The sequence below is a fragment of the Augochlora pura genome, chromosome 3, assembly GCF_028453695.1.
Source record: "Augochlora pura isolate Apur16 chromosome 3, APUR_v2.2.1, whole genome shotgun sequence".
In the NCBI taxonomy this organism is placed as follows: Eukaryota; Metazoa; Arthropoda; class Insecta; order Hymenoptera; family Halictidae; genus Augochlora; species Augochlora pura.
In genome coordinates, this window is record NC_135774.1 from 7,789,726 (window position 1) to 7,805,439 (window position 15,714).

The following is a 15,714-nucleotide window of genomic DNA, read 5'->3' on the forward strand; positions in this document are numbered from 1 at the left end:
GCTCGAGGGGGCGGAGCAGACGTCGAGATGATACTAATTGAAATTTGAAATTGATATTAGCGAATTATTACCCCTCTACTGCTTCTGCTTGGCCCAACGCAATTACGGCCGCGTGTCGGGTATCAAAAGTAATTGCTGCCAAACTTAACGAAATTCAGCCAATTTTCGTTTCGGCTGCCTGACCTTCCACGACGACGGATTACCGGCTCGGGTTTCGCTTTACGTATGCACGTTGCAGCTTCCTTTCGCTGCGAGTAAATAGAATTTCGGGGGTGATTTGGACGCTACGTGGAAACGTTTCAGAGACCTGGATCTACGGCTCGGGTTCTCAGATGCCGGCCAGGAGACTCGAGCGCGGATCTTGGCATTTGAGTCGTGACTTCGCGACTAGACCAGGCTGTTTGGTGGCTGAACTTCTTTGACTGTTTCTTTGTTTTAACCCTTTGCAGTCGGAACCATTTTAGCTGGAAATTCAAAATATTTGTTCAGACTTATAGTGTTTGCATTTTATATAACATGAAATTTTTTATACATTATGGAATTGCATTCTGTGCAATTTTCTACATACGAGTAAATTTGATAAAAATGATTTTGAAACATGGCAAGGTCATCTTTAACGGCGTCTTAGAGTCGCCACTCGACCGCAAAGGGTTAATGTATTTCTTGAAGTATAAGGAATAATAGAGTACAAACTAAATTAACTATCACTAATTTATTACAAACAGAACTAAGTTAACTATTGAATAGTTGTAGTTGTACTAGTAGTAGTCTGTTGTTTTACCTGTCTTTTTTGTGCTTTTTGGAATGTTATTGTTCATTGAATATAAGTCATAAAAATCATCGAGAGTGAGCGTCTATACAAATGCCGTTACAGTTCCACTTGGTTTAACGTTTAAATATTTAAAAGACGTAGGATTTGACCTAATGCACTGGCTGTCTTAAGTACTTAAAATGTATGTCGTGACCCGTTAGATTCATAATAATGCAATTCGAATAATAATAAATATTCAGTTGTACGGAAATAACATCTCTGAATAGTTGACATTCTATCAATAATTGAGCAAATTATTTTGGAAGTGAACTAAGTCCGTTTGTGTCAATTATTTTCGGTAGTTACAAGTACAACTTAAAGTTATCTATTAATAAAACATGTGAGGTTACTTATATTCCGAGTAAATACGATAATTCTAGACACGTTAGTTTTCAGAGTTAGTTCAATAATTGAGCCGTTTATATTGAAAGTGGCCTAAGTCTATTTATACTTAGATTGAGATATTTATTATTGATAATGTTCTAACCTCAATTGTTTCAACAGTTGTTTTAGTTGAATAATCAGTACATTTAATTAAGGAAGTTAACAAGTTCTGCAATATACATACTTACAGTTAAATATAAAACTTGAAATTTAATATTAAATTTTAGAAATTATTCCGGAAGAATAAAACGACAAGACTAGCGAATATAATATAAACTGCGAATTATTTAAATTATTAGCTAAAAACTTGGAATTTAAATGGTAATTTAATAACCATGAGTGAAAGTAACAATAAACAAAAAATTGATCGTTTGAAGGTGAATTTTTAAAAGTATTGTCAACACATTTTTCTTCTTAAGACGTGGTTTTTCACGTCAACATTAACTAATTAATAATAAAATTTATATTAATTAAGTATTAGTTAAATTTATTATTGGTTGGATAAAATTTTTTACATTTTATAATTGCACAAATAAATTGTAAAAATAAATTCGTCAATAAATTGTTCTTGATAGAACCATTTCGAAGATAGCGACAAAAATTTCGTAAAGTCTGATCACACCTGTGTTTTTCTACTGCGAGAATAATATCCTGGCATTAGTACATAAAGCATTGCATAATAAAAAGAATTAGTACGTATTAATAATTTGAATATTGAAATGTTTTCCTAGACATACAGAGCAAGAAGATAATGACACTTAACATACATAGTAAAGCATTTATAAACCTACTGTCTTGTACTCTAATCAGAATTTTCGAACATTGTGAATGAATATCGTAACGTTGCTCCAGAATATATTCGAAAATAAATTGCTATGCTTCTCTACAATTAACTTGTACATTACAACAACTATAGCTCCTTATGAATAGCGCCGTACGAATTTCTAATTAAAATCTTAAGCAATCCGCTCGGACATTCAATTGAAGCAATCGTCGTCCACCACCTAATATGCTCAAGCGATGAGAAATAGATACGCGAAACAAAGTACGTGCCACTTACACTATAAAAGTCTATTGCGCGAACAATTATAATCAATTATTAAATTCTTTCTATTCGTCTGTGACTCACTTATTGTCAGAAATCGTCATGGGAACGGTTGTGCGCGCCGTTGCAATAGTCTTTAATGAATTTTCCCAGAAACGTGCATGATTCACAATGTCAGAAACTTGTGGTTGCAGATTGGATCTGTTCACGCCCATCAACCGAACAATAACCACCACCACCCGCACCACCAGCAGCAGCAACAGCAGCAACAACAACAGCAACAGACGAGCCAACCACAGGTGCCAGGAGTCGGTGGTGGGGGAGGGCCGGGGGGCGGCACGGTGGCCAGGGCTGGCGGAATGTTCTGCTACCACTGCCCCCCAGGTCTTCCAACGCCGCGATTACCACCAACTCTTGAGTACCCCTTCACCGCCACTCACCCCTGTAAGTAGACAGATCCGCTGCCACGAATACTCCCGCCGAAAACTCTTTGATTTTCGGCTATTCTCTGCATTCTGCGACGAAATTATAGCGTAGATAAATATTTGACGAAATTTGATCGATTTTGACCACATATAACTGCGCAAAACATCACCGTCGGATGCTGATTTGTTTTTTAAATTAACGGCAGGTTTACAGAACCCGTGGAAATGACAGATTATTAATTTACAGAGAGTGGGAAAAAATGATTTTTGAAATAGTAAATAGACTATAAATATTTCTATCTTTTCTAACTTTTTTTGAAATAGTAATTATATTTATATGAAATACTATAGCCACACGTAACTATTATTTCAAAAAGTTTATTAGCCAAATTCTGTTTTTCTAGTCTATTTACTATTTCGAAAATCTATTTTTCAAGCCCTGCTAATTTTTTAATTTACGATCATTCAGATAGTTACTGATTATTTGAATAATACAAATGAAACATTAAGAGTACTTGACAGAAATTATTATAATATTTCAAATTAATGGGGAGGGATTGTATATTTTGTTCTGCTGCAAACGGAATTTCTGAGAAAAATTTGACAAAGTGTAGGTATTTTATTAAACTTGGCAATGTTTAATATGACAAACATGGCTTCATATTTAAAGGGTTACAGTGGTCAGGGTGTGTCTAATTAAAAATTGAGAAACAGCATCTTAAAGTAAATTTTTCAAGCTCTTATATAAAAGAAAAAGTTATCATCGTATGGTGTTTATTTCGTGGAATTATCGTTGATCAAAGTTGGTAAATTTGTATCCAACTTTTTTATCTATGCTATAATTTTTGTGAGCAATATGTTTCGATTTTTCCTGCTATTATTTACCTTATACAGGGTGGGTACTATGGCTATAAACAGAAACGTCGCATGTCACAATTTCGTAAATCTTAAGTTTATATAACAATTCATCTGTAGAATTAGGAAAAAATTACAAAACCAAATTCGATAAGCTCAGAAAAATAAAGAAAGAAAGTAACATTACTAATACGAAGAATTGGAGCCAGTATCTTAAAATGTTAATATCTCGTCAACCATCTTAAAACAACAAATCTCACTGATGCCATCATTAATATAAGATGAATATTGTTTAACACAGAATACGCTAAGAAGTGTTGTCTCAATAATACTAAAATATTTTATAATATAATTATAAAAAGGTCATAAACGTCAGCATTAATAACCTTATGCGTTAACTATTCTCATAACTAAATACAAAAGATTGTAAAAAAAATGTAAATGTTATAATGTATATATCATTATATGACGTAAATTATTTTTTTTTAACATTCGTTTATAACATATATTACAAAAAAATTATAAATATAAGAATAATTTTCTTATAAAAATAAATTAATTCTCTTGATTTGCACAATTTATGACAATGAAATAATTCTTTCATAAATACGGAAGCTTAGCGGTCATACATAATATAAAATGAATAGGCCCGTTACGCATCGAGGAACATAATAATCGAGTCCGCAAACACGTTTGGCTATCAGGATCCCCCCGGTAGCTTCCGGCGACACGATTACGAATCTCCCTGGAGTACCGTTTCGTCCCGATTTACTTCACCAAGAAAAATTTCATTCTGCCCATAATCTTACATTTTTTCATCTATTCTCACCCTCAGTATACTTCCCCAATTCCCCATTCTGGCCGATGCGATGCAGAGTAGACTTCTAAAACGACCCATATCATGACAAACTGTCGAACTTCCACTTCGTGCTATTTTCAGAATTGCTTCGGTACTGTGAAGTGAAAAATGACAGGGCAGCGTCTCTCTAACAGCATATTTAAAATAATTTTTCAATCGAACCCTCTATACATAAACCATACTTTGAATACGTGTAGTAGTTCGTTACCAGCGCGGGTGCTTTATATGAATTTTCCTCAATTTCTGGGTTAGGTTACGGCTAAGTCTTTATTATTCGTATTAAATTGTTCGCCCACTATATAGATTACTTGACAAATTTAGATCATCAAGTAGAAAATAGTAAAAACATTTTCAAAATTTGGTAAATTAGATCATCAAGTAGAAAATAGTAAAAACATTTAAAAAATTTGGTAAACAAAATAAATTTCTATGTAGATCATGTATTGTGTAATTAACGCGAAGATTTTTATTTTGCATCTCTGGGTGTACTGAATAACTTCAGATTGATCGAAATTGTAATCTTGAATGTAAAATATAGTATTTTGAATGCAAAATAAAACTTTGCACGTGTTTTGCAATGTGATGTAGGCACTACATCAATTATAATTAAAAATATATAATATGTTGAATTTCACGAAGAAATAGTAATTTAGTATGAGAATTTATTGAATATTAAAAATATTTCTGTTAGAGAACTTCATCATAAATCGAAGTTTTAAATAATTAAGGTAAATATTATCTTTAAACTACTGAATATATTAGCCTATAAAATTGAAGCGTTACTAAATTATATGTAAAAAATAATTGCCAACAATTGTTCATCGGTAACGTATTATACAAAAATAATAACTTCCTGAGTATTATAATTGCTAAAATCCATTTTTGTTATTATGCCTTCGTTACAATGTTAACTGATAAAAAAGACGATCTACATTATGGTAACAATATTCCACAAATGTCACATCTTTTGTACTCGAAGCTATATTAAAATAAGAAAAGTTAAATATCTATTAATTTATTAAAAGCGAAGAAATTATGGCAATGCAAAAATAGCTTTTAAAAATTATTTTTTGGGGGGCGTTTCAAAGTGGTTAACCAACCTCATTGGATTGATATAAGAAATTATAACTATCGTGGTATACATGGTGTCCAATTAATTTCCCTCAAGATCATTTTGTCGAGATTGCAAGGTGTCGATATTTTTCCATATAACTTAATATAAGTCGCTATTGCACAATATCATTATGACGTTAAAAATGAGATCAAAACGGTTCTAATGATCTACGTTTCTATGGACCTCTTGTGACCTTCAGTATCAATGATTTACTATCTTTTAGACTTGATGTGAATTTTTATCTCACGCAGCATAAAATATAGTGCTGACACCTCGTAATAGACTCTATTGAAGATACAGTATATGCAAAATACAAATCAATTTTTAAAGTCTGATTTTATACAGGATGTTTATTTGAAAACTTTATATCTAAATATCTTGAAAGCAACATATTATCGAAAAAATGTTTCAGGCTATCAACTAAAAAGAAAATAAATAAAATAGTTGTATTTCTGTATTTTAAAATTGAGTAATTTTGTATTAAACATTTTTCCCAAAAATGCGTTATTTTCGAGATATTTCGCTAAAAAGTTGTCGAATGTATAGTTTTTACGCTACAAGCAGGGACCTTTCAGTTCACATTCCCCCACTTACTAACTGCCCCACTACTGCAACTATCGACCAATAGCGACCGATAGCTGCAGCAGTGGGGCAGCTAGTAAGTGGGAGAATGTAAACTCAAAGGTGCCTCTTTGTCGCGTGAGGACTATACAGGTGTATATGATATATTGGATTAACCCATTCACTACGGTTGAAATGTATTGCTCAATACGTTTCGACGTTGCTTCAACAAAGAATAGTTTTAAGAAATTTTAAGAAGTTTTAAAAAGCTTTAAGAAGTGATTAATCCAATATGTCGATAAAATCAACAGAAAATGTTCAGTCCTTAACAAAAACTGTTGTCATCGACTATAGATGATACTTGTATACGCATCATTTCGATGCCGCATATATGCGGTGCTCGGCGCGAAAGGGTTAATGAGAACAATTATTCCATAAAAATATGTGATAAGGCTTAATTTGACAATCAAAAATTGTTCGAACAATTTTTCTTAATCTGGATCAAAACTATAATATTACAATCGTCCTCGGTCGAAGTTAACTACCAATAGTCTTTTAAATGATTTAAGACAATAATTGTTTTCTTACGAGCATTTTTGCATTCAACTTTTACCAAGAATAGTTTCGAACTCACAAACAGTGCTCACAGTTTGCATATTGGGACTTTCTATTCGATTCGAATTTGAAAATGTTATACCGTATTTGTTATTACGATTATTTCTGTTTCGAACAACCGAGTACTTGTACTTCCGTTAGTTTTCCTGTGCTTTTGTGTGTGTACTAGTGTTTTGCGCGGAGACTTCTCTGGATATCGGTGTTCAAAAAGGGGGAAGGCATTTCAAACACCTGTTATATGCAAAAGGTAAGCTTCCAATCTTATTTTTTTCTGAGTGAAAGAACTGTGTGTGAACAAATCGGACTAACTGTTTAAACACATTTGTTTATCTGTAGGCACCGATGAATGTTGAATATCGGGATACAAAACAGCTTATTATTGAACAATTAAGCCTTATCGGATATATCACGGACAAGTTTTCAAATGCAGCCATTTTCCTTATTTAATTAACGATATTATCCATTTATTGTAAAAAATGTATTTTATCGTTAGCTTCTCGTCTAAATTGCTTTGCTATTTTATTTATTCCAAGTTATATTAAAATGTTATCGTAATAATTTCCTTGCGCAACAACCGCTTGTCATTTAAACTAATCACTTTAATAAGACAATCTTTTTGTTGTACAATAAGTACACTCCTCTTGTTATTTTAATTTATATTATTAATTTAAAATTTTTTAACTTGCATTTACGATTTCTAACAATCGACGTAGTTTTGAATTTGAAATAATCAAGTGTGCTTCGAAGACAAAAGAATACAAGTGTAAGCATTATTATTTCACTCCAAAAATTTAATTATGAAAATTTTTGAATATATTCAGTTGGACAAATTAAAAAAAATTATTAACAAACAATGTATCTTTCTATGAAGATAGAGGCCATTAACAACTATCGACAAATATTAATTCGTAACAAAAGTTAGCTGTGTATGAATATTTTTTCAGTTCTCATATAATTAATTCCATTATTTTTGGGGAATTGCATAACACCACTATGTTCATATATTTTGAGTTACAAAATCAGCCTATATGTTTAACAACATATGTATCTTGTTCAGCCAATTATTTCGTTTCTCAACAAAATTTTGTTTCCTAAGAGTGTTAAAAATCACTGGAATCAGCATTTTGCTAATAAAAAAGGACATCTACGAGCATAAAATTTCGAAGCTAGGAAAAAACTGTTAAAACGTTTTTCTTTTCACTTTGAAAGAAAGATCATTTCCCATTTCCTCATGAAAGAACGAAACAGCTTTTCAAACGATGCTATAATAAACAAACAGATATAATGTCTATAGTATGGTAAATTTCATCGGACCCTTGGATATTGCCAATTACGTCGCAACTGGTACAAGATTAAAATAGCTATTCCGTTTTATTTTGTTAGCAATAGATTAATGTTGCAAGCAAACTCTTTTCACTTGTGCATAAATAGTCGTTAAGGTTATGTTTAATGTAGTTATTATTATTATAATAACCATAATCTTTTATTAATCTAGCCTTATATTTTATTATACTTTTTCAAATAACAGGAAAACATGCCAATCGTTCAAAATCCCTCGGTCAGTATATTCGTAATGTATCACAGTAGATAATACAAGCATACCGTTGATAATAATCAATGGTAGAATTTATTCCATCGGCTCCTTGGATATCGGCAATTATTTCACCGGCGAAACGAAATTGCTACGGCCGGCTCTTTTTTCCTCGGCTTCGCCGCGAAATCGATTTAAACGTTCCACTTTTTGTTCCCGCGAACAACGATCAAAAGTTGGAAACACGGGAGCGATAACGAAAACGAAAAGAGATCACGATCGAATGCGATAAAAGTGGGCACAAAGGTGTGCGGGGTGGCGGCCAGGGGGGAGAAAATGGGGGAGGAAGAGAGAAAAGGGAGATTGATTGTGCCGGCACTTGCTCTGGCGGAACACATCGATGAAGTTACATTACCGACTAGACCGAGTTACGCAAAGTGGACGCTACAAACTGGACGGCCGCTAAACTTAATTTGCACTTCGAACCAACTTCCGGTTAAACCGCGTCCCGACGGCGGCGGTGCCGAGAGCCCGCTCTTCAGAACTTTGACGGCGGTGTGCCTGACTATTCACCGATCGCTTTCCAAGTCGAATCTCGTTTTCTGTCGCCCGACGTTAGCCACCGTTCCGCGTGAATTCTTTATTGTTTCAAACAGTGACATCAACGTCGACCCATCGTCTTATTCCCGTTAAACGTACGGAAGCAATGCTCTGACGCTGATATTATCTAAACAAGGCGAAATTCATTTTTCACTTGTTCTTTCACGGTCACTGACATTATGTACATATTTCTTTGAGACATTTTTCACATTTTTTGATAAACTTCGGTAATCGTTACACTGCGGAAGTTTATGCAAATGCGTATTCTAGAAAATTTGACTAGACAAAATTTTAACCGAACAAAGTTTGGGTAATCCAAATCTTGTCGATGTTACAAAACAATATGTACGAATCCTCGTCTTTATTAATAAGGAAGAAGTAAATAGAAAATTTATAGTCACAGAATGGTTTGATTAAAATACGAAAGTTTATTGAAATTCAAGATTGTATTTCTTGAGAATTGTTTAAAATCTTTCAATATTATATTCAAGGTGCCAGAATTTACAAAATCATTGGAATAGAAAAAAAGATTTAAACAATGTAATTTGAAATTTCGTGTGCGAATATTTATCGTACAAATAATTATCGAAATACGTATTTAAAATTTAATTTTTTTAAGAGCACTCCATCTTTTGCCAAATATAAAATTATACAAGAATTCGTTTACTATAATTTTGGTCATTCACGTGTATATTTGTTAACTTCTAATACCAATATCAATCTCCAATTCCGAAAGTTTTCTCAATAATAGATCAATTATCATAGAAGTATAAAAACCCGTGTTATAAAATGCAGATTTTACTATCATTTGAAATTAAAGAAGAAAAATGAATGTTACGTTTTTCTAACCGTCGTCTGGGTTTTGATTGTTTATTCATAGTATAAAAATTGCCCTGTTCATATGGTTTTAGGAAATTGTGCAAACAACGAGACTTCCAATTTTTGTATCCATTTTAAGTACAGTTCAACGAGTCACGATGTGTATGTTCACTTTATTGCATATTATGAACCTCAATAAGATACATGTGGTAGGTAGATAATCGAATGGGGAACGCGTAGGGGAGAAAAGAGAGAGCGCTATCCTCAGGGACGTGTAAATGGCCCCTTCCATCTAGGCTCAAACTACAGTTTAAATAAAATATTGATTTTTCTGACGTACATTGAAATCATATTTTTAACGGGCACTTCTCATTCCCTTTATAGTTGATAGGCTCCGGATCTCGATGCATTTATGGCATATATGCAAGTTTATGACACGGAAGGACACGTGCATACTGATTGAAATTGATTGTATCATTATTCTATGTTTAAAGTAAAAACTTTCTAATTAATGTAAGACACTTCATCTTCATTAGATATTTAGAAAGTAATTAATGAAAATGAAAATTGCAGTAGTGATATATAGTTTAATAATTAGGTAATTTAGTAATAAGGTACTACCAATATTTTTGATTAATGGGGATTCTCGTGTAACAATGTGAAAATTAAATGAGTTTCTGTTAATTTTTTATACAGAACTGAGAACTATATTGTTCTAGAACGTAAAGAGAATTCTTTAGACTATACAGAAGAATTTTTTAACCCAATTGATGTTATTTCTTACCAAGTTGTGATTCAATCTTGTTTTCGTCTTCGATGACATAGTCATGGATGGCGAACAGTATAGTATCTATAATAGACACCAGAAAGCAACAAATCAAGACTTTTGTTAAACTCAAAATATTCAAGCTGGATTTAACTTATTCTAAATAAAAAATTTAGCAAATTAAATGAAATCTACTGTTTGTAAGTAAATTTTGCTTTTTTGATACACGATTTCAGCTTGAAAGCATTGTTTAAAAGTATCACAAATAAAAAATAAGATCTAATTTTATATAAATAGAGTTGCGACGGGAAAAGTAAGCTTTGTTTCGAATCAATTAATTTTTTAGTTATCTCGTACGTCAACTTGAAAAACACGGTATTGAGAAAAGCTGGTTTAAAGTTTTCAGTGCTTGCCGTTTAAAATTCGATGTAAAAATTTAGTTCGCTGTTCTAGGGCCATAGATTAAAAATGCTAACTGAAACATTTACATGGCATATTTTTGACACGTCGCACCGTTGATTTATGCAACACGAAGCGATTTTTTGAATCGCTGCACGAGAATCCCCCCTAAAGTTCAATTTATCTATCAACAATCAATATTTTCAAGTCTTTGTACTTAAATATTTTCAGTGACAGTGTCGATAAATCATTTTCAAATTGCCTAAATGACGGTAACATAAATGACGGTTCTAGGATTTAAAGTAGGAACATAGCCTAAAATTTCATAATGCAAAGTAGTATGTTTGGCCTTAAAAAACATTTAAGCATTTTCTAGGTTATTTTAAGACCATCCTTATTTATGATAAAGCTTTATATTTTATTTTAGAATCATATAAACCTTTATGTTTTATTTTAGAATCATATAATCCTGTATATTTTATTATAGAATCCATATGGAAGGATGCACAATTTTTGTTTGAAACATTAACTAATATACAATAGTGTAAGAGAAGTGCAGTTCTACAATTTAATAAACCAGTACGAATTATGTAACCTCTCCTACTCGAAAATAATGATTTTCGAGGTTATGTCGAAAATTCGTATTCAGTGCCTCCAAATACATAGGAATCCAATGGTCTTCGAAAAAGACCTTTCTTCATGAAGTGACTGCGGTATCGTCGGAAAAATGCTCGAGTATCGTATTATTTAGCGTGCGCGAGCGTAGAAATACCCCTCCGAAGAGAACAAATATGGTCGGCACCGGTAGCGAAAGGGTTAATTAATGATATTATGAGAATCATCCGTTTACGTGTCTGCAGAATGCGGGGCACACATGTGGGCGCGCACATGTGCGTCAAAGTGACGCCCGCTAGATGATCTCGCGCAAAAGGAGCGGGGGAGGAGGGCCGTCCTCGGGGACGTCCATGTACCCTTCCAGCTTCCCCCGGTCGCAGCGTCGTCCTCCTTTCACCCCCCGTTGGGATAAACAGATTAGGTAACTACGTGATAAGTCGGTAAGTGGGTTCACTCGGCCCACGGTCCAGCTCCGAACCCACCGACGTTCGCTCTAACATCTAACTACCTTGTTAGTGTCATTAGTAACGGTTGGGGTGTCATTAGATTTCGTTCTGTGCCTAGTTTTTCCACGCAGCCTTCTACGAGATCTGTCCTCGGGAGTTGCGTTAACGTCGAGGTAAACCTGGAACGCCGTTTCTCGCGCGAGACTGTCGCGAGCGAATTGTCTGCGACGCAGAAATTAATAGGGCGTTTGCTCAATCATAAAGAGATAACAAAAGGAACGGTTGTAATTACATTGCGGGTTTTTATGCAAAATAGAAATGTTCAAAGCTGATTGTCAGAAACACAAATCAAATCAACGTAGGTCGTTTCTTTTGATAATCTTGATAAGTTGAAAGTAGTGTTAGAAAGTTATTCGATTCTTCTTAGGTTATCACGGTTTTATATTTTGTCTTCGTTCTTAACTAGCTCTTATTAATCGCTCTTAACTGGAGAGCAGATCTTTATTAAATTGATGGGATTTGAACTAATATTAGTTTTATTGCTACAGATTTCCAAAACTGTAATTCTTATTTTACATATTCTGCATAGATTTTACATATTAAACATTTTTTATATATTTTACATTAGTGATATATTGTTTACATATTAGTTACATATTGTAATGCAAATTATGATAAATAATAATCATTACTTTGCATATATTTTGCATGTATTTTGTATATTATATATAAGGGTTACAGATGACGGAAATTGTGTCAGGATTACATATCATGCAGGCTGTTTTATGAAAACATATTCACATACTATAGTATTTTAAGGTTATACTAATATGTCTACTGTTTTATATTTCACTACTTATTTTATTTCATTTATTTATTTTTGTTATAAGTGCATGAAATCTACCGAAAACTATATGATAGTATTTCTAACGTTTTTAATATAAATAGTATTAGAACAAAATAATTGTAATTGTCATTTGCAACCAAAAATTGAAATCTTTGAGTTATCTCGTGAACATGTTTATAATTTTTTCAAACAACTCCATCAATCTTAATATCTACGAACTTTTGTGCAAAAGAAAAATCTTCTGCAACATTTGTGAAGTATTTAAACTTTCTTTCTTGATTTAATGATTTTATCAAGTTAAAAATAATGGAGAAATGTTAAATAAATGTAAACGTAAACTCTCTATTTTATTTTCAGGTTAGAATTCGATTAGTCCCTTATTGCCGAGTCGATCTTTAAGGTCTTTATGCAAAATGAAAATATTGCGCACGTATTACAAGTACCAAAAGCCACTTAGCAATCTCTTTGTTCTTCTAATCTAACCCCTTGTGCTATTTATAATATCATGTAAATCTCGTTACGAAAATTTCGAACATAATCTACCCAATCTGAGTGTTACGCATTTCTTCAAATTCTACTCTTCAGTAATCAACACTTGAACAGAAAAGTAAAGGTTGTCGTCTACCAAGTATAAATTTTCATGTTTGTATTATTATTTGTATTATAAATTGTAGAATAACATTCACCACTCATTTCGTTTCCAATATTTGATTTTTGTCATAGAGGTTTTGAAATCAGTGTTTAACCCTTTGGTTTCTTTTATAACTCCGTTCATCTGTGCATATTTGTTGATTGATTAATTTCTAGATAAGAAAGAAAATAATATTTATTCCATGCCATCCTCCATTTTAATGTTCAAATATTGAGAACATGACGATAGTATATTATTTCGATTACAGAAAATGTATAATATCCGAATATAATAGGTTATGCTCGAACAACATTTTTACATGTTGTTATGATACAAGGAGTCGAATTATATGTTTCCTGATAGTCCAAACCTGGACCAAATGGTTTATCAAAGTATAGCTCGATACAACCGAAATAATAAAGAAAATCTAGTTACCCTTTCATATACTACATTTGACGCTTAGTAACTTAAATACTTAAATGCAATATAAAATTTACTTATTGCTTTAGTTGCTTATACTATTAGCTTTGATAATTCGATTTTATTTAGTTATATACCAAATATAGGATTGTTACATTTATATACGTTCGCTATCATTATTATTATTATTATTAGTTTCTTCGGGATAAGAGTTGCAATAAAAAAAAAATTATTATTAGTTTCTAAATTCTAACTGAATTAAAAGTTATAAATTATAAATTATTCCGACAAGTTTCCAAAAATGACTAAAGGTAAAATAGAGAAAGGATACCCAGTAGCACGGTCGCGCACGGATAAGTTAAATCGAGTTAGCAAAAAGAAATTGTTAGAAAATACGAAAGAAGCATCGGACACCTTTCGGAAATTGGAGTTCTCCTCGGTGTCTCGGACGGAGCCCTTAACTCACCCCACAGCTTTTACGAAGCATGCGTCCCAAGCGGAAGCAAATCAAGAGCGATCCTGCCGGGGCAGGCAGCAGTACAAAGTGTTTTAAAGGCGCACGTACCACGTCAACGAGGCACGTGTGAGGGCACCGTTGTCTCCTTTCTTACCGGCCAGAAATTAATCCCCCTATTGTTTTCCTGCGAGGAGACAAAGCTCGCTGTCGACGTCTCTCGTCGCGGAAAGGACGAAGTGTAGAGGCCAACACGAACAAGAAAGAGAGAGAAAGGGAGAGAAAGAGAAAGAGAGAGAGTAAGAGAGCGCAAAAGTCAGCGGGGGAAACACGGGACCTTTTCTTCTGTGCGCCCCGAACACGCTAATAAATTGGATCAGGCCGACTCAGGACGAGTTGTACAAGTTGTCTGGTGCCGGGCTTTACTTCGGCCCGAGTCTAATCCAAGATCTTGAGTGGATTTCAGTTTCGGCCACCGGCAAATGTACTTAGCCGACCAACCGGTCTCGATTCTTCGCCCTCCGCCCATTCTGCTCGCGATTTTCTAATCTTGTTTGCTATCGTTCCCGCCAATGCCGCAGCGCCGCGCAGCATCGCTCTCTGCTGATCGAAGAACAATTCTGATAGGTTAAGTATGAATTAGAGCCCTTGCGTCGTGATTTTTACTGTGCGCGGACGGACCACAGATTTTATGCACCCACTTCGAGGATACGACTTTTCAATCTCATTTTCGAGTAAATCTACTATTTTATTTTACACGGTAATCATTTAAAAACTATAATTATAAATACACCTCTTCCAAAAGTATTAGGACACTTGTTTATTTAGCATGAATTGTAGTAGTTGAAATAAACGATTTAGTATCCATTAAGTTTAGTCAGACTTCGAGACTGCGACGTGGTATCATGTTGAAGACGTTTGTTACTTATATAATTGGCTGACCCATTTATTGTATTTTGTTAATTGAAGTCGACTCTAGGGTGTCGACTCTAGGTAAAACTAGTCTAAGAAGAAATTAAGAAACACCGGTTGATATATCGACGAAGAGAAAATTTAATTTCCCAAAAAGGAAATTAATATTAATTTTATTATAACGTAAAATATATTTAAGTACTTTTCACAGTTTAATACAATTAACTTTGAAATAAAAGAAAAGAGATGTAACAATTTTGTATCAGATTTTCATATTTAGCTTTATTCATTAGTTTGTGTGTCAAAGCAATTTATTTAGTATATTTTCTGTAAATCGGATAATTATTAGACGATTAAGTAGGCTGAATAAAAATGAAAAATTTGTTTAATTATGTATTTTCTTAGTGACGAAATACTGATAAAAATCAGTAACAATTACAATTTCTTAGTAGAGAAGTTGCAATGGATTTTTTCATCTCATTTCCGATTAAATAAAATTCTCGATAGAAAATACGATTCTATTTGATTTCCATTTGATTTAAAAAACATAAATATCCATGCTACTTATTGTCCGTTTGTTTAATTATCTAAATATATCCTTCGAA

The 15,714-nt window shown here is 33.2% G+C and overlaps 1 protein-coding gene across 2 annotated transcripts in view; it reads left to right on the top strand.

Annotated features, from left to right (window-relative positions):
- Positions 1-2,572: 2,572 nt before the first annotated feature.
- The window catches only part of Drgx (Dorsal root ganglia homeobox), a 48,610-nt gene continuing 35,468 nt past the window's right edge, over positions 2,573-15,714 (top strand). The window contains exons 1-2 of one of the 2 annotated variants that reach the window (XM_078197578.1): positions 2,576-2,684; positions 6,839-6,916. In XM_078197578.1, the coding sequence (XP_078053704.1) occupies positions 2,600-2,684; positions 6,839-6,916 (163 nt within the window). In that variant the 5' untranslated portion in view covers positions 2,576-2,599. Of the gene's footprint in view, positions 2,685-6,838; positions 6,917-15,714 lie in introns of both variants that reach the window. The other variant, XM_078197579.1, reaches the window with a different exon arrangement.